Source organism: Mesoplodon mirus (assembly GCF_964341445.2).
Source record: "Mesoplodon mirus genome assembly, chromosome: 8".
Taxonomy (NCBI): Eukaryota; Metazoa; Chordata; class Mammalia; order Artiodactyla; family Ziphiidae; genus Mesoplodon; species Mesoplodon mirus.
In genome coordinates this window covers 8332776-8355191 of record NC_138984.1, presented here as the reverse complement: position 1 = coordinate 8355191, position 22416 = coordinate 8332776, and the positions used below count along the sequence as shown (strand labels likewise).

The 22416-nt window shown below is 45.2% G+C and overlaps 1 protein-coding gene across 3 annotated transcripts; it reads right to left on the bottom strand.

The window, feature by feature from the left end:
- Window positions 1-7452: 7452 nt before the first annotated feature.
- Window positions 7453-16893, bottom strand: NCL (nucleolin). 3 transcript variants are annotated; one of them, XM_082630091.1, is made up of 14 exons: window positions 16726-16893; window positions 15518-15634; window positions 13822-14299; window positions 13239-13439; window positions 13043-13129; window positions 12717-12858; window positions 11962-12086; window positions 10931-11054; window positions 10255-10412; window positions 9634-9757; window positions 9314-9447; window positions 8663-8789; window positions 8107-8333; window positions 7453-7935 (listed from the first exon to the last, which is right to left on the bottom strand). In XM_082630091.1, exons 1-14 carry the CDS (start codon window positions 16741-16743, stop codon window positions 7859-7861), a joined length of 2139 nt encoding a protein of 712 aa, XP_082486217.1. In that variant the 5' UTR covers window positions 16744-16893; the 3' UTR covers window positions 7453-7858. The 3 variants fall into 3 exon arrangements, with proteins under 3 accessions (XP_082486217.1, XP_082486219.1, XP_082486218.1); XM_082630093.1 differs by having other exon boundaries at window positions 13822-14284; window positions 16726-16892; XM_082630092.1 differs by lacking the exon at window positions 16726-16893 and adding an exon at window positions 16509-16535.
- Between the last annotated feature and the right edge of the window lie 5523 nt (window positions 16894-22416).

Here is a 22416-nt window from a genome sequence, read left to right as displayed (position 1 = left end):
TCTTTGTGGGAGGTTTTGAATGATGAGTTCAATGTCTTCAGTAGATGTAGGGATTAGCTATTCAGATGTTCCATTTCTTTTTGTATCAGTCTTGGAAAGTTGAGTTTTCAAAGAATTTGCTCATTTTGTCTAAGTTGTTAAATTTATTGGTTATTTGTTTTTTCATTTCTTTTTTCTTATCAGTCTTGCTATCAATTACACTAATCCTTTTCATCCTTCCAGTGAACCAACTTTTGCCTTGATTTTCCTATATCATTTTCATTCTTTTTTTTTGTTGTTGTTGTTGTTGTTGTTGCGGTACACGGGCCTCTCACTGCTGTGGCTTCTCCCGTTGTGGAGCACAGGCTCCAGAAGCGCAGGCTCAGCGACCATGGCTCACGGGCCCAGCCGCTCCGCGACATGTGGGTTCCTCCCAGACCGGGGCACGAACCCGCGTCCCCTGCATCGGCAGGCGGACTCTCAACCACTGCGCCACCAGGGAAGCCCTTCATTCTTATTTTTATTATTCCCTTTTTCTGCTTATTTTGAGCTTAATTTTCTCTTCCTTTTTTACCTTAAGGTGGAAATTTAGATCACTAATTTAAAATCTTTTTCCTTTCTTTTCTAAAGCATTTAAAGTTATAAATTTCCATCTAAACACTGCTTTATTTGCATCCCAAATGTGTTTTCATTATCATTCACTTTGTAATATCTAATTTTTCTTTTGATTTCTACTTTGACCCATTCAGAAGTGTTTAGTGTTTTTCAGAAGTGCACTTAATGTCCAAATATTTAGGGATTTTCTAGATGTCTTGCTGTTATTGATTTCTAATTTATTTCTATTATGTCAGAGAATATGCTACATATGTTTTTCAGTCTGAAATTTCTTGAGCTTTGTTTGGTGGCCTAGAATATTTTGGTGAATGTTCAATGTGCACTTGAAAAGAATGTGTATCCTCACGTTGTTAGGTCTAATTGGCTAAATAGTGTTCAATTCTTCTACATCTCTACTGATATTTGTCTACTTACTTTATTACTAAGTGAGAAGTGTTAAAATCTGCAACTGTGATTTGCAAATTTGTCTATTTTTCATTTTAGCTCTGTCCAGTTTTGCTTCACATATTGTAAGACTGTTATTAATATACATTTAGGATCGCTATACATTTCTGATAAATTGACCTTTCTTTCATTATGAAACAATGCTCTTTATCTTTGGTTATACTCCACATTTTGAAATCTACTTTGTCTGACATTGATATAGCCACAACAGATTTCTTACACCTGGTGTTTTCATGGTATATTCCTTTCCATCTTTTTATGTCAACATTTTTCTTTGTATTTAATGGGCACCTCTTGTAAATAGCTTATAGTTAGTTCTTGTGTTTTTCATCCAGTTTGACAATCTCTACCTTTCGTTTAGTCCATCTTCACTTACTGTAATTATTGGTATGATTGAGTTTAAATAAACTATCATTCCACTATTTGTTTTCTAGTCTCCCACCTAATCCTTGTTCTTCTGCCTTATTTGGGGTTATTTTTTAACATTTCACGTCTTTGGAATTAATATTCCATATTCTCTATTGCCTTGTATTATTTTATTTAATGTTTGCTCTAGGGATTACAATACTCAGCTTTAACTTATCACTGCTTACCTTAAATTAACATTATACTAGCTTAAGTGTAATACCAGAATCTTAAAATCATTTAACTTCATTGACCTACTTCCCTTAGTTTGTGCTACTTTTGTCATGTACTTTACTTTTACATATATTATAAACCCCAGAATATACGTGTTATGTTTTTTGCCTTAGACAGTAGTCTTTCAAAGGGTAAATTATTTACCATTTCCAGTGCTCTTTATTTCTTCTGGAAGATGCAGTTTACCATCTGATATCATTCCCCTTTGGCATGAAATCCTTTCTTTAGCATTTTTTGAAATGCAAGTGTACTTACTGGTGATGAGTTCTCTCAGCTTCGTTTGAAAATGACTTATTTCTCCTTTATTTTTGAAGAACACCTTGTAGATTTAGAATTCTAGATTGATATTTTTCCTTTAGCACTTTAAAGATATCATCCATTGTCTTATAATTTTCCTGATGAGACTTAGCCATCATTCTTACAGATGTTCCTTTGCACATAATGGGTCTTTCTTGTCTGACTTTATCTTTGTTGTTCAGCAATTCAGTTATGATGTGCTGGGGTGTGTATGACTTTCTTCTTTGGTCTGTAGGTTGTTTTTCAATTTAGATATTTTTAAGCCATTACTTTTCTAAGAGATTTATTTCTGCCCACTCATTCTTTCCTCTCCTTCTTGGACTCAACTACACATGGTGGACAGTTTGGTATTGTCATTGAGGTTCTGTTCATTTTTCTCCCAACCTTTTCTCTTTGAGCTTCAGCTTGGATCACGTAGGGGAGGAAAAATATCTTTTCCCTCTACCCTTCTAAGTTCTTGGCTGGAGCCCTGTAACAAAAGACAGAATAAAAAGAGAGAAGCACACAAATTTATTTAATATAAGTCTTACATGACGTGGGAGCCTTCATAAGGAAATGACGACCTGAAGAAGTGGTTAAACCTTAGTATTTTTGTTAGATTTGATGAAGGGTGGAGAGTTGTGGAAAAATATGATAGAACCCCCCAAAAAAGGTATGAACTGAGTGTAGTAAACGGGGGGAAACAGCAAGGCCTGTTCCTTCAAATTCCCTCTTGGTGTCCCTCTGTCTTCAGAGATAAGGGTGATCCTTTCCTCGGGTAGACAGAGGGCACCTCTCATATGAGGGTTCTATGACTTGCTTCAGGGGAAGCTCTGTAAGTCCTTCCTGCACCTGCTGTTTCTCAAATTCCTTCAGCTTGAAACATTTAATATGCTATGATATCATATTTTGGGGTAGCATGTTTTGACCTCTATATTACTATTGGTCTATCTTCTAGTTTACTGATACTTTCTCCTGCTGCTAAGCCTTTCTAGTGAATTTTTTAATATATTGTTTTCAGTTCTAGGATTTCCATTTGGTTCTGAGTCTCCATCTCTCTCCAGAAATTCCCCATTTCTTCATTTATCTTTTCCTGTAAATTCATATTTACGATTAAAGTCCTTGCTTACAAATTTCAACATGAGTTGTTTGCTTTTTTCTTGATTGTGGACATTTTCATACTTCATCGCACATATAGTTAGTTACCTTTTTCTTACTGGACATTATGTATGACATATTGCCGAGTCTGGATTGTTACTTTCCCCTGAACACTGTTGGATTTTGTTCTAGTAGGCAATAAAATTCCCAACAGATTCCCCCATTGATTATGTGGGGGCTTAGTTTTAGGCTTTAGGTTTTGTTAGGGTGAGTCTATCTTAGTTTTGCATTTTGCCCTTACTCCTAGGGCTTAAACCATGGGCCTGGAACGTGCTGTTACTTCTGAAGTATGATTCTTCCGAGTTTCAAAGAAAAGCTTAAGTGTTTATCAAACACCTCTAACTGGGCAGAACTTGAACTTCAAACTTCTCTCCAGCACCAGGTATTTGCTGGAACCTGTAGCCAGCTATTTCACCTTTCCATTGTTTACCCCTGTGCTCATGGGACTCTTGCCCTGCTCATCAATTTAGGACTCAGCCAAGAATCTGAAGGCAACTTGTATGCATATTTTATGGCTTTCTCCTCTGTCTCCCTCATCTTCAGGAAAGTTTCCAGACTCAAACTCCAACCCGACTTCTCAGTTTAGTAAGACTCCCTTTCTGCTTACTCTATGCCCAAAGGTTCATGCTAATCGGGGTGCAGGGTGGGGTACCCGAGGGGAAAGATGGTTAAACATGTATCTCCTCCCATGTCCTTACCTTCTTTCAAGGATGGTTTCTGATCCAGTTTCTATCATCTGGTATTGTTTGGTCTTCAACACCTTCAGAAGTTGATTCTTGTATTTTGTTGAGTTTATAATTATCAACAGGAGGGTTAGTCTGTTATAAGCCACTCCATCATTACCAGAACCAAACTCCCTAACTGTATTTTAAATGTAAATAATCTTGTGGAGGGGGAGGTCCAAGAGGGAGGGGATATATGTATACATATAGCTGATTCACTTCACTGGACAATTGTAAAGCAACTACAAATTAAAAAAATGTAAATACATCTTACCTGATGTATTAGTGAACACATACACAATTCTATCACAAATGATGTACTTTAATATTTTTAAAAGTTTTTTCAGGGTTTCCCTGGTGGCGCACAGGTTGAGTCCGCCTGCTGATGCAGGGGATGCGTGTTCGTTCCCCGGTCCGGGAGGATACCACATGCCGCGGAGTGGCTGGGCCCGTGAGCCACAGCTGCTTAGCCTGCGCGACCGGTGCCTGTGCTCCGCAGCAGGAGAGGCCACGGCAGTGAGAGGCCCGAGTACCGCAAAAAAAAAAAAAAACTTTTTTCAATATACTTGATTTCCCTTATACTGCTTTTAAAAAAAGTATTTGAAAACATTTTTCTGGAAAGGTTTCAAAAGCTTTACCAGACTCCCAAAAGAACTCCCAACACAAAAATGTTAAGAAGTTGAAAAATGTACGTTAAGAACTCCTGGCCTTAGAGTCCCTCCTGCTGCTGCCATAGGTTTCCTGCAGCTGGGGGAAGTTTCTCCAGGACTTCTTCATTACCTACTGAATACCTACTATGTGTCAGGGACTGTCCTAGGCCCATGGGACAGAACAGTAAATACAACCAAGTCCCTCCTCTCAGAGGCTGGCAGGAACACGAGTGTTCTTTTCACATTTCCATGTAGAAGGACCAGCAGTAGAGTCTTTCTCCTCCAGTGACGGCGTTACCTGATGTGGAGCAACGGCCACTGGCTCATGTGTGTTAATTGGAGAAAATCCTGTTGAGAGGCTCCACTCCCAGGTTTATTTGTTCTCGTCCCTCTCCATCCCGGCCTGTCACAGAGCCTGCACCCCCTTCCTAACCGTGGGAGAAAAGGACGTTGCAGGTGGGCAGGAGCAATGTCAGGTGCTGCAGGGAAGCCATCAACTAGGGCAAGACCAACCACTGGATTTGCAGCCTTTGGTCACTGGCGCCCTTAACGAACTCAGTGCTGACGTGGGGACAGAAGCCACACTACTGGAGGCAAAGTGGGAGGCAGGAGTGTGGTCCTTCTCGAAGTCTGGCAATAAAGGCTAGAGGGAACGGCTAGGCAGGGAGGCAGGCTCAGGAGACAAGCTCTCTTGGGATGAGAAAAGCTTTGGCACTTTTTAAGGCTGAGGGCAGACAAAGATTGAGTTACAATGAAGTAATTAGTGGGCCAAGTATGGGTAAATGGGACAAGCATTCAACAAACTGTAGTTCTTGTACCCAACTGGAATCCACTTTTTTGGCGGGGATTCCACACCATGTGTGTGTGCTGAGTGCACTTCCTGCAGATTCCCAGACTCTACCACTACATAAATTGAGTTTGGAGTTGAAGACCCATTGGCCTGAGACAATCTTCGGCTTCCTTCTCGCCGCCTCTGCCAGGTGTCCACATCCTTGTGGATGTGCTGCCACCTGCTGGAAGGATGGTGGAAGTGGCGACAACCATTTGCCGTAGGGAGCCGCTTTTCTAAAATGGCTGCAAAACCCTCACCCAATCCAAACCAGGAACCAGAGGGAGCAGGGAGGCCTAGGATTCAGAAGTCTGCAGGACTCCCTACGTGCAAGTCCTAGAGCTCCCCTGCCATCCCAAAGGGTAACCACCCTCCATCCTCATCATCCTTCCACTGCAAGTCAGCATAATACCCCTGGCTGGAGTAACTAGTAACACACAGGGCTGGACTGTTTCCTTCACTTGAAAGAAAAACAGGATGAATCCTATTTTTCTGCTCTTGTCTTGCCCCACAGCCGGTTAGAGAGAGGCTGAGATAAAAGCCTGGCACACTCTCAGCACCATTAACTGCCAGTGGGTTAGCAAGGTGGGTTCAGACTTCTATCTCAATGCAGGCCCTACCCTAGGAGCCAAGAACTCCTGCAACTGGGCCGCTAGCAGGGTCAGGTTCAGTACCCCCTGCCAAAGGGAACCCACCAACACCCCATCACCACAGGGTCTTAGTTAATACAAGTACTGAATAAGCACTGGCTCTGCCAAGCTGGCAAATGCTAATTCATGTTCCTAGATGGCCAAGGAGTGTCCTATGCTTTCAGGTTTAAACCCGGAAAACAGCTGCAGAGGAATGGAGAAGGCCCTGCAGACCCCAAGACCAATCTCACAGGCCCCTTCCTCAAATTCCCGTTTGGGACAGACTGAGCTGCTATTAATGACGTAACTTTTCACATGCTCGGCTAAAACTCTACTCAGCGTTGCTTTAAGACATAATATACTTTAACTCATGAGTAGCCCTAATGGGCTCCAACTAATTAAAGTTTTAATTCTAGAAAAATATAGGCTACCAAGGGTTCATTAGTTTGCTTTTAATTTTTATCAGAGTATAGTTGCTTTACAATGTTGTTAGTTTCTACTGTACAGCAAAGTGAATCAGCTATACGTATACATACACCCCCCTTTTTTTGGATTTCCTTCCCATTTAGGTCACCACAGAGCACTGAGTAGAGTTCCCTGAGCTATACAGTAGGCTCTCCAATGGTTCACTTTAGTTTTTAGGTTTGCCTGACCAGAGGATGTCCCTCTGCTGGCTTGATTTTTCTTCCCAGCAGCACCCAAACTTCCAATCTTCCACCCTTTCTAACCAGGTTATTTGTCCTGGTCTGCGCCTTTAGTACTTACAATGGACTTGACTTGGTGAGTGGTGCATGATATGCACAAGGTTTAGATTCCCTCATCCTGCCAGCATCTCATAACCAGGACAAAACTAAGCTAATTCAAATCCTTTACTTTGCCCTCTAGTCTACCAGTACCGTATTTTTGAGTTGGCACTTTCATTCTGTACTATCTTGCGCACCATTTTCCAACTAAATATATGTTAATCGCTTGACCTAGGCCTCTCATGTGACCTTTTACTGGAAGTGGGGGGTGGGCAAGGGAATGCTTAACAAGCCAGAATGTCCACCAAAGGCCTTTCTTGTTGGTTTAACCTGAGGGTGCTGGGGGAATTACAAAAGATATTTGGTCCATCGACTAGACTGGTAGTTTCCTCTCCGGCCTCACAGTCCCAAAGCCTCCATTTTGGCCCATTCATCCAGCAGGAATTATACTCATCAGTCACTGCTCTCGCATGCATATCTTAAAAAGCCCGGACCAAAGTGCTCCTGGCCCTCTTTCCAAAGCACTTTTTCAGGACACCTGACCCCTCAGGCCTGTTTCTAAGTGGGGTAAGGCCACAGTGGACTTCCAATGAGCCTTTCACATGACATACACAGGGCTGCAAAAACTTATGGCTGGGATACCTGAAACCAAAGCATAAGCATTTTCACAGGGGGTGGAGATCTGGAGTGGCAGAACTGATTTGCCATGCTCCACTCTCAGTGATATTCCAGGAGAAACACTCTAGGACAGGAAGTACAAGTCTGGCACCAGAGTTTAGGACTTTTAATTTGTCCCAAAGTTGCTAAAGCAAAAATCATGATAAAACATTCTGCTTTCCTTTATAACCCACCAACGCAAAAAAAACAAAACAAAACCAAAAAACTCCGTAGGAAAAAAATGGTTTTGTACATGGGAGGAAACAATATAAATTCAAAACTTACAGATAAGGGTTAGCTCTATCACGCATCTCTTTAAAAAGTTTATACGAATATCCAGTCAACACCAACAGGGTTATCTCCCTTGAAATGTTATCTATACGGGTTTCCAAGTAGACCACAGGGCTGTATACTGTCTTGGAATGTCCTCAAGGCTCCGTCATTGAGCAGGTAACAGAGTAAAAACCTCAGAGTCCTTTCTTTCAAATGGAAGAGGGGAAGACAGGGATAGAAGAAACTATTCAAACTTCGTCTTCTTTCCTTGTGGCTTGTGGTCTCCTCCTCCTCCTCTGCCGCCTCGGAAGCCTCCTCGCCCTGCAGGAAGGCAAGCCGTCACTGAAGAGTGGCTGCAAAGCTGCCAGCCATCCCCTCCCCAGCAGGACGAGTGGGGACTGGTGCAGGAACCGGGGCCTGCAGGCTCAGGTCCGGGAGTGCACTGCCGCGGCTACCTGGCGCACACAGCTGGGTGGCCACCGCGCCCCTTACCTCCAAAGCCTCCTCGGCCTCGGCCTCCAAATCCACCTCGGCCGCCACCTCTGCCTCCTCCTCGGCCACCGAAGCCACCTCTGCCTCCTCCTCGGCCACCGAAGCCACCTTCACCCTTAGGCTTGGCCCAGTCCAAAGTAACTTTGTTTCCATCGATTTCACCATCTTCCATGGCCTCCTTGGCAGCTTTGGCCTCTTCCTCGCTGTTGAAGTCTACAAAACCAAACCTAAAAACACCAAACGAAATTGCCCATTATAAAGCCAACATGTGGAACAAATGCCAAGTTACTCCCACATGTTGGATGGTGATGCTCAGCTGGGAAAAGACCCAGGTGAGGGCAGTTCCCTATGGAAAGCTGAAACAGAATGTCCCACAAAACAGCTGAATATACCTCTGTGAAGACAGAAGGCAAGAATGCTAGCTCTGTGAATTGTCTCTTCTTCTCGTGCGAATCCTAAACTGTCACCGATCGACAGAAAGGAGCTCAATGAGAAGACGTCTTAGGTGGGAGCTCTCCACCTGGTGGACACCACACGTTCCCTGCATCTTACTTACCCCTTAGAGGATCCAGTCTCCCGGTCAGTGACTATCCTTGCACGAATAGAGCCGTCAAACGACTCCTTTAATGTCTCTTCTGTAGTATCCTCAGACAGACCTTTGACGAACAGAGTTTTGGATGGCTCTGGGAAAGAAAAAATAAAAATTGTACTTTTTATTAAAGTCACAATTTATGACAACATGCTGGACTTGCATGTTGCAGTCTAATATCTGACTACTGGCTAAGAATGCTCATCTTAGCAAAAGGTAGCCTTTCACCTTGAGTGTCTGGGTAAAAGCAACTTGGTCAACTAATGTTTAAAGCAAAGGGCTTAGACCAAATGCCATGTCAAGTTTACACTGATCATCAGAGCAGTTGAGAATCTTCTATGGAAAACGGGAGAAGCAGCGACCCAAGCAAGTGAAAGCAGTTCTAAACCAGGTGGCTACAAACACCATACAGGACAGTAAAGCCCTGGCAAATGTGCTGCTCAGTGCTGACTTAGCTGGATCAGAACTTGACTATCTAGAGGACTTCTCTTGAGATTTCATCAGTTATTTCTCAGATAATCAGTCATCATATCCAGTATCATTTACTCAGCAGCAACAGAAACAAATGTTCTAGATCTGAGGATGCAACCACAACATCCTGTTAATGAAGTAACTTACGGCTTCTTGCATTAGGTTGTCCCCTGGGTCCTTGCAACTCCAGCCTGATGGCTCTGCCCTCAATTTCCCTTTTATTACATGAATTTAAAGCTTCTTTAGCATCTTCAAATGACGCAAATTCTATAAATGCATACCTGAGGATAAAGAGTCAACATTTCGTGTAAGTTACCAAGCACACTGCTCCTCTGATGCCACCAAGCCTTTTTCTTCAAACACTTAAACTGTGCAGCTTCTACTAATGGCCAGGAGTACATGGTTTTACCTCCACAAGATACTCTTAAAACCCTTAAGTGACAACATAAAGATACTAATTATTTTACCCTTTAGATTTGCCACTTTGGTTCTGGGCCACTTTGATAAACGTCGCCTTCTCAAATACTTCCTGAAGAGTTTCTTCCGTTGCACTATAGGAGAGGTTGCTTAAAACCAGGGTTTTTGATTCACCTACAAATAAAGAGATGGCAAATTAAGACTGAAGCAGTAGTTCCCAACTTCAGTCACAGCTATACATTGTTCTTAAAGAATCTGTGCTTGGGAGAGTTAACACACCAATGTTGATACAAGTGGAACCCTACCTGGTACTCAACATATCAAGTACTACTATGTACTGTTACATGCTGCTTCCTTCCACTCCTACTGTTCAGATGTAAGCTAAGTTGACTACAGCCCTGTGTCTTCCTAGCATATTCTAATTTTTAAATGCACACGATCTAAGTCCTTTACAGTATAAAACATGCAAAGGAAGCTAGATTTATCTGTGTTCTAGTACAAAGATTTCATATAGCTCTCATTCAAGACACTCAATTACAAATACAGGTATTAACTTGCTGATCTACATCTACATCCAATTTATCAGTCAACTTTATAAAGTACAAAGATGCAAAGGATTTCTTTCCCCTCCATCAATTCCAGAACCCTGTAGGAAGCCTATAAATTCTTACCAGTCCAAGTGCTATTCTTTCCACCTCTATGGTCTTGACCTTGACCTTTCTCTCCAGTATAGTACAGGGAAATGGATCGCCCATCTATCTCTGTTCCCTGCTTTTCTTCCAAGGTTTTCTCTGCATCAGCTTCTGTCTTAAATTCAATATAAGCAATCCTACAAAAGGAAAAAACATTTAAGAACTCACTTGATTTTTAAAACCATATTAATTCTCTAACACAAATGTTTTTAATCTCAGCAATATGCCCGTATTTCAGATAAGTACAATAAAAATGTCCTTTGTTCTAAAGTAATTGAAATGTTCAAGGTTTCTGCCATCTTCCACTTTTCAATTTAAACTTTCCTCCCACTACAGAAAGTTTGCCAAACACTTCTAGAAAATCTGTTCACATTAAGTCCACCTCACTACAATAACTACAATTATTTCCAAAACATTTACTGTAAGCTAGGCACATATATAGTACTTTATACATTAGCTCATCTTATAATAAAATCACTCTATTTTATCACTTAAAGTACATTATCCCCACTGTACAGATGGGTGACTGACACAGGTTACAGAATAATTAATTTGCCCAAAATCACAAACACAGGAAAATTAAATCAACATTTCTTTTATAAATTAGTAAAGTTCATTAATTTTAACGAAACACTGCAGTAGACACGAAACATACCCTTTACTCTTTCCATCCTTGCTGACTAATCTGATCTCCACAGCATCTTCAAACACTTCTTTTAATTCTTCCTGAGTAACTTTATAAGGAAGATTTTTAGCCAAAAGTGTTCTCGCATCTCGCTCTAGATTAAAAAACAAAAACACAAAAATGAACTGGATGGCTTAAAAGACCATTCTTCCCCCAAAGATCACCAAAGACTGACCCATGTAAAAGTTCTGTTTAAGAAATAATTTTGAGGGACTTCCCTGGCCGTCCAGTGGTTAAGACTCTGCACTCCCAACGTAGGGGGCACGGGTTGGATCCCTGGTCAGGGAACTAAGATCCTGCGTGCCACACAGCACAGCCAAAAAAATAAAAATAAAAAGGTTAAAAGTAAAAAAAGAGATTCTACACTGTAGGAGGCACTCTGCTATTGTGGAAATATAACAGTGGCAGAACAAATTGCCGTCACAGCTGACAACAAACTATGCACTGAATACTTAAAATACAGCTAAATATTATGTAGTATATAGAGAGCAGATGTTCAGTATTTTTCAATTTAAAAGATCATTAAAAAAACAAGTGTAGGGAATTCCCTGGCGGTCCAGTGGTTGGGACTCAGAGCTCCCACTGCAGGGGGCATGCTTCGATCCCTGGTCACAGAAATAGCATCCCATAAGCTGCACGGCATGGCCAAAAAATTTTTTTTTTACTTTAAAAAATAAAAAGATCATAAACACACACTTAAAATGTGACAAGTGCATACAGAGAAGGGTAAAAGATGCAAAAGGAGTAGTTAGGGATCTGCTCTAGGTCCAGTGAGGAAAGGACCCTATTAATTTAGGTGCATCTAACCAATTATTTTTTGATTAAGTCTAACAAGCAGTGCCAGGCACTGTTGTAAACATTTAACATTCTAATTCATTTAGTCCTCACAACATTATGAGGAAGCCAAAGGGAAAACAGTTAACTACTTACCCTGGCTTGTCTACATTAGATTAGATACATAACCATTAACAAGTATCATCATTACCTAAAGCTTTACATACCTTTCTTACTGTCTTTTCCCTTTGGTTTTTCTAGTTTAATTTCATTGCCAAAGACTTTTAAACCAGTGAGTTCCAAGGCTTTTTCCAGGTCTTCAGCAGATTCAAAATCCACGTAGCCAAACTTCCTTTAAGGCGAAGAGGACAAAAAAAAAAAAAAAAAAAAATTTACACGTGGGGGGAAAAAAAACCCACCAAACAAGAGCCACGTAACACATATTCTGGGCAAGCAGCAACACCAATATGATGGTGCAAACAAGGATTAAAAAGCACCTATACAGTTAGTAAAATTGAGTCAGGCTCTTTTAAGCTGAGGCTACAGAGCAGGATCTAAGTACCAAGACCTGATTCAAGTTCACCTCTGAGATCTTCATTAGTTACACTGCACCTTAACAACTGATAGCAGATGACAAAAAAACCTGTCTCAGCACTAATATAGGAAAATCCTGTCTGATTAAAAGCATTCACTACTATGGCTTCTCAGGTCTAATAGATACTTCTAAGATAAGCATCAAATCTCATTATTAGAAACTAGACTGTGCTGTATCAAAAGTTAAGGAAGATTACGGAAAAAATTTCAATTTGGGGGTTTTACAATTTGATAGGCCAATGATTTAATTCATTGATGTCTAATCTTTGAAGACTTTAACATACTCACATTTAAGGATAATGGGCTATGGTTCTAAAAGGGGAAGGAAAAAGCATTAGCAGACCCACGAGTATCGTGCAGAACTACGGCACAGACCCCCCATACTTACCTAGACAAACCAATTCTGACATCAACAACTGCAAGATCATTTTTCGCAAAAAGGTCACTGATACCCGTTTTCAATTCAGGAACAGATTTACTGAAGTTCAGGTTTCCAACAAAGAGATTGAAAGATGTAGTTGGTTCTGTGGCTGCACAAAAAAATTTACTCAAATTAGTCTATTTTCCAGTATATTTGACTATTAGTCAAATTATTTCTGTACACAGCACATCAGCACACTGCAACATAACATCAGGTTTCAGCATTAAGTCCCTTTGTTGTTCATCACTCGTGCTATTAGGTGTTACTTCCCACCTCCCTATTCTCTAAGTTACCTTCCACTTTCTGTTTCTTGGCTTCAGGAGCTGCTTTTTGTTTGGCCATTTCCTTCTTTCGCTTTCCAGGTGCTTCTTTGACAAGTTCTGGTCAAGATATCAAACAATCTATGTCATCCACAAGTAGCCACACATACTCAAGCATCTCCTTTAAACAAAACTCATGCCAATGTACTTCAGAATCTAACTTGGTTACCTTCCTCCTCTTCCTCCTCCTCCTCCTGGTCATCTTCTTCCTCCTCCTCGTCTTCATCCTCCTCCTCCTCCTCCTCCTCCTCCTCATCGTCATCGTCGTCATCCTCATCTTCAGCAGTGCCCTTTGCCTTCACAGGAGCAGCTTTTGCTGGAGCTTTCTTTCCTTTGGCTGGTGCAGTCTCCATAGCTTCTTCTTCAGAGTCTGAAAGAGAAGTCACCTAGTCAAAAACTCAGAATTATCCCAGTTTTACTCCTAGTCCTAGGAAAAGCCAAAGGAAAATAAATGTAATCTTGTCCATGCCACTGCTTAGGCTATGGCAAGAATTAACAAATCACTTGGAAGCAAAAATCTACACTGTGACAAACACAGGACGAGCTGTTTGAAGCATGCTACCCAGGAGCAGGCAGTCGTCCACGGGCACCACACAGGCACCACCGGTGCGCCACAACCAGCCCAGAGAACCCCTGGGGTGACGCTCGTCTCACCCACCCCAGGTCGTCAGGAGTACAGCATTACCACCCACGCCTCGCCCCTCATGTTTCTTGCAAACAGGAGCCCAAGGACTCCCAATACAATGCCTTACCATCCTCGTCCTCCTCGTCCTCCTCATCGTCGTCTTCACCGTCATCTTCATCCTCGTCGTCCTCATCATCTGAGGCAGGGGCAGCAGCTGCTTTCATCACCGCTGGCTCGAATTCATCCTCATCCTCCTCTTCATCATCCTCATCCTCCTCTTCACTGTCATCTTCATCTTCCTCATCACTGTCTTCCTTCTTGGCATTCTTGCCGTTCTTTGCTCCCTTGGCTGGAGCGGCTGCTCCCTTCTTACCAGGGGTTGCTACCAATGCTTTGCCTGGTGTGGCTCCCTTTTTGCCAGGTGTTGCTACTGCTTTGGCAGGTGTAACTGTCTTCTTGGCTGGCGTAGCAGCTGTCTTTTTGCCGGGGGTGACAACCGCTTTCTTTGCCGGTGTGGCAACTGCAACCTTCTTTGTTGGGGAAACCATCACCTTCTTTGCTGGAGCTGTGGTAGCCTTTTTGCCTTTTTTCTGAGGAATAACCACCTTAAGAATAAATAAAAACCAACATAGGCCTGTTTCCAAACTCAGGAGAGCCTTGGTCCCATAAATGAACGCTACTTCTAGCACTGCCTCTAGTTGAAGACCACATGCACGAGACGTTAGCGAGTTAAACTACAGGGTCAAGTAACATGTCCTTCTGTACGCTTCAAGTCACAGTCCTCATCCCGCAGCACACCCTAACAGGGACTCTGAAGACAGACTGGATGCCACTGCGTGGGCTTCGGCAAAGGTTTAAAACTTCATTTTAAGCCTCAATAGTTTCCCGTCTGAAGATAACTCAACTTTACACAATGCTTTAAGGATTGAATTGATATATGTAATCCAAAGCCTCACACATAGAAAGGACCACCTGTTACGTGTTATGAAGTTATTTGGGGCTCTCACAGTGGGTGGAGGAATAAAGTTCACTGAACGCTCATTCTTAGGACCAAAGAGAAAATGAACATCAAGTAGTCAAGCTGTACAGTCAATCGCTGCAAAATTAATACAAAGAGTGAACACACTAGCTTGATAAAAAAACTGTCATTTATTTACATTTAAGTCACACTCAAAACCACATTTTGTTGACTATTGGTTTTATCAGGCTCTGTGTGTCAAAATAAAATCTTTCTTAAATTCTAAATAAGAAACATGAGCAAATACTGCAATTAGCCGTCTTTACAGCTGGCCAACAGCAGCTGGGAGTGCTAATGAAGTGCTAACACAATGGGAGGTGGCAACCCTCAGTCCACACATTGTAACAGTGTTTAGTATTACCAAGCCCATTCAGGGTAAGAGAGCAATTAATCCTACTTAGAGACTCGAAGAATCTGTTAAGGCCAACCTCAGACCTAAATATAATGCTCAAAGCTGCCACTCGCAGGACAGTTAACTGTCCAGGCTGTTTCTCCAGCTGGTACGTGGGGCTAATGTGTCCAAGTGGAAAACTAATAATATATTATTGCATTGTATCACACCAAGCCCTGCAGAGGGCACATGAAAACTCCACACCTTTCCTCTCAAGTTCATTCAAACACTTACTCTTATGGTATCTTGACAGGTCAACAAAAACGTTGTGAAACGCTGGACCATTACAACAGGTCAGATATGAATAAATATAACGCTATTTTTTGCCAGTATTTTCAGACACCCAATACCATGTGCTTTTAACTCTCCATTTTGTAGTTTAACACAACTCTGCGTTCAACTATATACAATTACCTCTTCTCCACTGCTATCATCCTCTTCATCTTCCGACATTTCCTCATCTTCACTATCTTCTTCTACCTCCTTTGGGGGAGGAGCCATTTTCTTGGGGTCACCTTGATTTTTACCGGCCTAAAACAGACGCATCACACATTACACCTCCCACATTTCAGGCCATTCTTCAGAGTAAAACTGCAGTCATCTCCCTCAGAACCCGCTCTTCGTACTGTTAAGTACAATTAACGTAAAAACTACTCTTCATACCAATGTTACCACAGGTGAATTGTCAACTTCCCACATATTTCCTGTCAAGTTCTTCAAAAACCAACCTTAGGATAAAAACGCAACTTCAAGAAAACGGTCTCTCTCTTCTTGCTGCGTCCTTTAAGCACACCCATTCAAAAAACTATACACCCAGCCAGAATCGAACCTTGTATCGCGGCACAAAATTTTCAATACAGCCTACAATCGGACCACTGTAACAGCTAACAATCCATGGCCCTTCACCTGGGGAAAACCACCTTAAAAAAGCCTCTGGGGTAAGTTGTGGCACCTAATCCCACCACCCTCGTCTGAATTTAAATTAGGGCAGCCTTAAAAAAAAAAATCCACGTCTTGACCTTTAGTATTCCGTTAAGTTTTCCTTTCCCAGGTTATCAACCCCGCCCCTTTCATCCCCAGCAGGGCCACGTGGGGTTAAGTCGCAGGCCACCATGTGCGCGCTGCCCGGCGCAGAACGCACGCGGCAGGGCCTCCTTCCGGAGCCCTCCTGCCGCCCGCCCGGAGCTGAGACCCCCGTGGGCCGCCCCTCTCCGCCCCAGGGCCCGGGGCCCTCGGCCCTCAGCAGGCGCCAGAACCCACGCGGCGCGGCCCACGTGGCGGGCCGCGAGCCGGGGCACATGCGTCAGGAGGCGGGGCTCCGCTCGGGCCCGTCGCAGGAGTTTGGCCTCATCCGTCCGGGGCCCAGCGCCCCCTTCCCGCGCTCAGCCCCAAAGTCCTTCCCCGCCGCATCGACCATCCGCGGCACCTGCCGAAGCTCTTCACGTCGCTACCACACAGCCAAAAGCCGCGAGACCTCCCACTAATCGCGCGAGACTTCCCGCACTATGGCGCCCTCGAAGGCGCCCGAGACGGCGCGCAGGCCCTCCTCCTGGCGGCGCCGCGCGCGCGCTCCTCGGAAAACAGGCCTTGACGTCCGTGCTCGCGCGGGCAAGGCCTCTTACCTTTGCAAGCTTTACCATGATAGCGGCTTAGGACTGCGGAGTGTGTGGCGAGCGAGTGGCGCAGATGAGGCCAGAAGAAGCGAAGCAACGTCGATGGCGGCCGCTGATCGCAGAGCTCGTACGCTTGGCTGCCAGCTAGAGCTCGAGACTGAGGCGAAAGACTGAGCCTGCCCAGTAATCGCCTCTGGAAAGGCGACGACGGCGCCCTCGTGACTGCGCCGCGACCAACCAGAGTTCGCGTCCCTCCCATAAGCCAATCGCGAGCCTGTACCTGAGAACGGCGCGGGGCGGGGCACGGGCAAGAGTGGGCGGGCAGAGGAGGCCAGAGAAGGGGGGAGGGGATTCGTGGCGGAGACCTGGAGGCGGGACTCGCTTTGTGCAAGGCCAGCGCTGATTGGCCCGTGGGCGCGCGGTTCTCGGAGTGCCCATCCACGGCCCGCGCTCGTGGCGCCTGCGCCGTGGGACGGACATTTTTGGCGCCGCGTGTTCCCTAATTCCCGGGCGGTGGGTAACGGTGGTTTTCGGCTCCCTAGTGTGTCTGGGTCTTGTCGACTGTGGAGGGCTTGAGTTTCCTGGGAGGCTTCACGGGCGACCCCGGCCCGCACTCCACGCAGAGCCTCCTGGAGGGAGGAAAGATAAGAGTTTGCCCCGTTTCCTAATTAGCCCGAGACCGTCGGGAATTCAGGGTCCACCGCGTTGAGGGCCCACCTTCGTCCCGCCCGCTAACGAACCAAGAGCCAGAAAGTCCCCGTCTGCCGGTGAATCCCGCCCCCCCCCCGGCCCACGTGCCTGACGCTGCCTTCTGAGAGCTGCTGATATAGACGGTCGCGTATGTTTGTGAGGTTTACTGTGAGCAGCGCACAAACATAATATTTAATCTCAAGAAACCTCATGCACTAGGTCATTTTACCAGTGGGAAACACCCTGGTGGTCACTGGATGTTACAACTGCGGGGTGGGGAGAAGAACTTGGTCAGGGCAACCACGGTGCAGGGCCTTTGACCACTCAAAAGTTCCCTCTTTGTTATTTGGGACTAAAGCAGCTATTTAAAAATGGTGGCTGCTAAATCAGTGTCACTAGATGGTCTAGGAGTCAATCAGAAGAGTCAAAGGAAGGTTCCCTTGTTGGCGGAAGCACAGAAAATTGCCCTTGCGTTGTGTTTTTGCCAATTATTCAGATGGGTCACTGTGGCAAAACTTTGGTGTCAAACTTAACCTAGAGCGCTTTCTTCAGTTTTGAGCCTGCCCAGGTAGGATGGTTACATCCTGGGCACCTGGTGCCTGGTACAAAACCAAGATACCTTCAGCTGTGATGATATTTCCCTAACTGAACTAATGTTCAGAATCACCTCTGGAGTTTCTAATTAAAGAGGTGTGGCATTGGGCCCAGGATTTTGTATTTTAACAAGGGCTGGTGGGGATTCTGTGAGCTATCAAGTTATTTTGCAATTCTTCCTGGAAGGCTCCTGTGACTGAGTGAATAGGAAACTCACAGCTACCCACTGGGGCTCTCTGGTCAGGAAGGAAGCTGGGGCCAGTTCTCTGGTCTGCACCCTGCTTTCTGATGATCTGTGGAGAGCACCCTGAGGAGGTTCTCATTTTGAACTCTGGGATGGGGACCAAGGGGACACTTACTGGGCGACGGGGGATGGAAAGAACAGCATAAGCCAAGGCATGGTGGAATAAGACCCACGTGTTTGCAAGCAGTTTGGCACAGAGCAAGCTTGGGGCACTCATGGGAAGAGGCTGCAGAGAGCAGTGCATGATCAAGTGACAGGGTTGAGTTATAGAAATACTGGCGTGGCTGGCTTGTCATCAGATCTCAGTTTATATCACCTCTTAAGAGGCCTTTCCCCAACCCTCCAATGAAAAGTGCCACCCAGAGGCTCCCTACCACATCACCCTACCCGAGTCCTCTGCAGGTGCTTACCACTACCTGGCATTTTTCTTGTCTGTTTACTGTCTGTTTGCTCCTTCCCCAGCCACAAGAACACAGACTTTGTTCTTTGCTATATTCCTGGCACCTCAAGCATTGCCTCACATAAGTAGTGGTGAAAATTATTTGTTGAATGAATGAAGTATTTAGGTAAAAGGAGTAGTGGAGAAAGCCAGTATAGCTTAGTGTTCAAGTGCCTTGCTTTGGGGTCAGCCTGGGATAGAAAAACAGTAATAGCTAATACTTATATAATACTTACGAAGTTCCAAGCACTATTCCAGTTCTTTATACGTAATATATATATAAATTCATTTACTCTTAGAAAAAAATTATCACTATTTTACAGAAACTGGGGCATAGATAAGTTAACTTGTCTAGGGTCACATAGCTAGGAACTAGGATTTAAATTGAGACCCTGCTCTGTCATCCCATTTCTTTATAAAATGCGTATAATAGGGCTTCCCTGGTGGCGCAGTGGTGGAGAGTCCGCCTGCCGATGCAGGGGACACGGGTTCGTGCCCCGGTCCGGGAAGATCCCACATGCCGCAGAGCGGCTGGGCCCGTGAGCCATGGCCGCTGAGCCTGCGCGTCCAGAGCCTGTGCTCCACGATAGAAGAGGCCACAGCAGTGAGAGGCCCGCGTACCACAAAAAAAAAAAAAAAAAAAAAAAGCGTATAATAATAGTACCTGACATTTGGGTTGTTATGAGTATTAAAGTATTAAGTGAGATGTGTAATAAGCCTTCAGTATTAGCTATTATTATTGACAGACTTGGTGACTTGAATAGAGAGGGAGAACAGATCATTTATTTCCATTACTGCTGAGTGTGTGTATGTATGTGGAGTGACATCAGCAGAGCTGCAGTTCTGGGGGAAGCTCCTGAGTTCAATGTTGGACATGATGGATGCATAAGAAATACCCATTGCTTTAGGCCAGGTGTCCCCAACCCGCAGGGGACCGATACTGGTCTGCGGCCTGTTGGGAGCCGGGCCGCACAGCAGGAGGTGAGCGGTGGGTGAGTGAGCAAAGCTTCATCTGCTGCTCCCCGTCGCTCCCATCACCTCCTGAACCATCCTCTCTCCCCACTGCACGCCCCGTCCGTGGAAAAACTGCCTTCCACAAAGCCAGTCCCCGGTGCCAAAAAGGTTGGGGACCGCTGCTTTAGGCAGCTGGCTCTATGGAGGTGGTCACACAGCTGCAGACACAGATGGCATGAGGGACCAGCCTAGCATAGCAGCCAGAGTGAGGAGAGGAGAAGGCTGGGCAGACCCAGACCCAGTGGTGAGAAACATCTAGGGTGGGAGAAGGCCCAGAGGCAGAAGCCAAGCTAGAAAAGGGGAGTTTTGGAAGCCAAGGGAAGAAAGGGTTTCCAGAAAAAAGGAAGAAAGAACAGTATCCAATGCCACAAAAAAGTCAAATAAGGTGAGGCCTGAGAGGGTCTACTGGATTTGGTATTAAAAGACGTTGGAGATTCTGGCAAGTGTGATGGGGTGGAAGCCACAGTGCTGCAGACGGAGAAGTGGCAGCGCTAAGTGCAGGGCCCCTGTAGGAAGCACTCCTGGGAGAGGGAGTGGTCGCAGCTCCAGCTTCCCCATAGCTTATAGCCTATGGGGAAGGACCCAGTGGAGGGAGAGTTGGAAGCTTAGAAAAGAAACAAGAGGTCAAGATTAAGTGAGTGAGGATTCCCAAACGAAGGGGCTACCCCTTGGTCCACACCAATTTGAGAGTAAAAGTAAGCGTACCGGTATAACTAACACAGAAGAGTAAGCCAGAATGTAGGCTCTGGGGGGGCGGAGCTTACTGCCAGGATGGCTTAGTGCCTCTTAAGTGCCCAGACAGTGCCTGGTGCATAAAAGATGCGTAGGAAATGTCCGTTCAATGAATGGAGTATGGTGTGACAATTACGATAATTCCTGTCTGCTCTTGTCTCTTTTGGAAGAATAGGGCCCCCCGTGGCCTCAACTCCCTTCTGTACATACCCCCACCTCCTGCCCCTCTGCTTGGGGTACCCTCTCTGGTTTTGGTTCCACCTCCCGGGGACGACTGTCCCCTGACAGTGCCCAAATCGGGGTCTCTGCGGGAGCCTCTTTCCTCCTGGGCTCCAGGCAGCTCCCTTTGGTGTCCTATAGATCTTCAAATTCCAAGCGTCACAAACCGAATTCAGCTTCTTCCTCCGCTCTGAACTGCCATCTTTCATACCTTCTTAAACGAGACACAGCAACCAGCCCTCCCAGCCCAGGGCTGGACACAGTCTTAGGCCTGACCGTCCCCCTCAGCCCCCAAGGCAGGGGCTTCCCACAGCCTGGCCCTTGGGAGTCTTTGGAATCGCTCCCCTACTCTTCCCACAGCTTCCTTCTTACTTCAAGCTTCATCATCCTGCCTAGATTAAGGCAGCAATTCTGAATTGGCCTCCCTGACACCAGTCTTACCCCCCATCTTTTTTTTTTTTTTTTTTTTTTTGGTACGCGGGCCTCTCACTGCTGTGGCCTCTCCCGCTGCGTTGCACAGGCTCTGGACGCACAGGCTCAGCGGCCATGGCTCACGGGCCCAGCCGCTCTGCGGCATGTGGGATTTTCCTGGACCAGGGCACGAACCCGTGTCCCCTGCATCGGCAGGCAGACTCTCAACCACTGTGCCACCAGGGAAGCCCTGCCCCCCATCTTAATTTATGTGTAGCCACATCAGTTTTTTTTGTTTTATTGGCTGCACTACGCAGCTTGCAGGATCTTAGTTCCCCGACCAGGGATTGAACCCACAACCTCGGCAATGAAAGCGCGGAGTCCTAACCACTGGACTGCCAGGGAATTCCTGCCACATCAGTTTTTTTAATCAACAGATACAAACACATTCTAATAAATAAAAGATTTCAATGACTTCTCCTACCCGGAAGGGTGAACCCCCAGTGCCGCAGCCCACCAATGAAAGCCCACTTCCTGCTGCAGAGAAGGGGACTAAGGTGAGGCAAGCGAGGCATTTGTCTCAGGAACAAGATCTAAGGGGCACCAGAAACTGAGTGATCAAGGTGAGTAGTATTTCAGCGCAGTATTTTTTCATTAACGTGAAAAATACACAACACAAAATCGAATTTTAAAAACCCACAGGATGAGAATTACTGATATTTCTTTGGCCTCAGGCTCCACTATGGCTTACACAACACTATTATTGATCCTGTGTTCATTTAAAACTTGATAATTAAACATCATGAATTTCCTTGTACTACTTTTGGAAAGACTGACATTCTTACAATATTCAGTTTTCTCTCCCGGAACATGTGTTTCATGTTTTGCATTAAAACATTGTATTGATTACTGAGTTTTTGGCCTTCAACTTCGTATCCAAGGCAACTGCCTCTGTTGTCTCACCCTAGTCCTGGTTCTGTGCCCAGCTGTGACCTCCAGGCTTCAGGCAACTGAACCACTGGCCTTCCCCCGATGGGCCCTCTGGCCTCTGTCCCACCTGCACCCTCTCCTGTGCTCCTTCTCCTGGCTGAGACAACCTCCGCCCACTCCTGGCCTCCTGGTTGACCTTCTGACTCAGCCACCTCTTCCTGGAGACCCCCGTTATCTGCAGACTGGGTTGGAAACTCATTCCTACTTGTAAAGCACCAGCTGTCACCGTGCCTTTGGGTGAGTGTGCTTCCGTGTCTGTTTTCCTACTCTGCAGTGAGCTTCTTGAGGTCATGTGGACTTCGTTCTTTTAACCCTGGGCTCTGCACAGTGTCAGCGAACAGGTGGTGCTCAATAAATGCTGATTCAG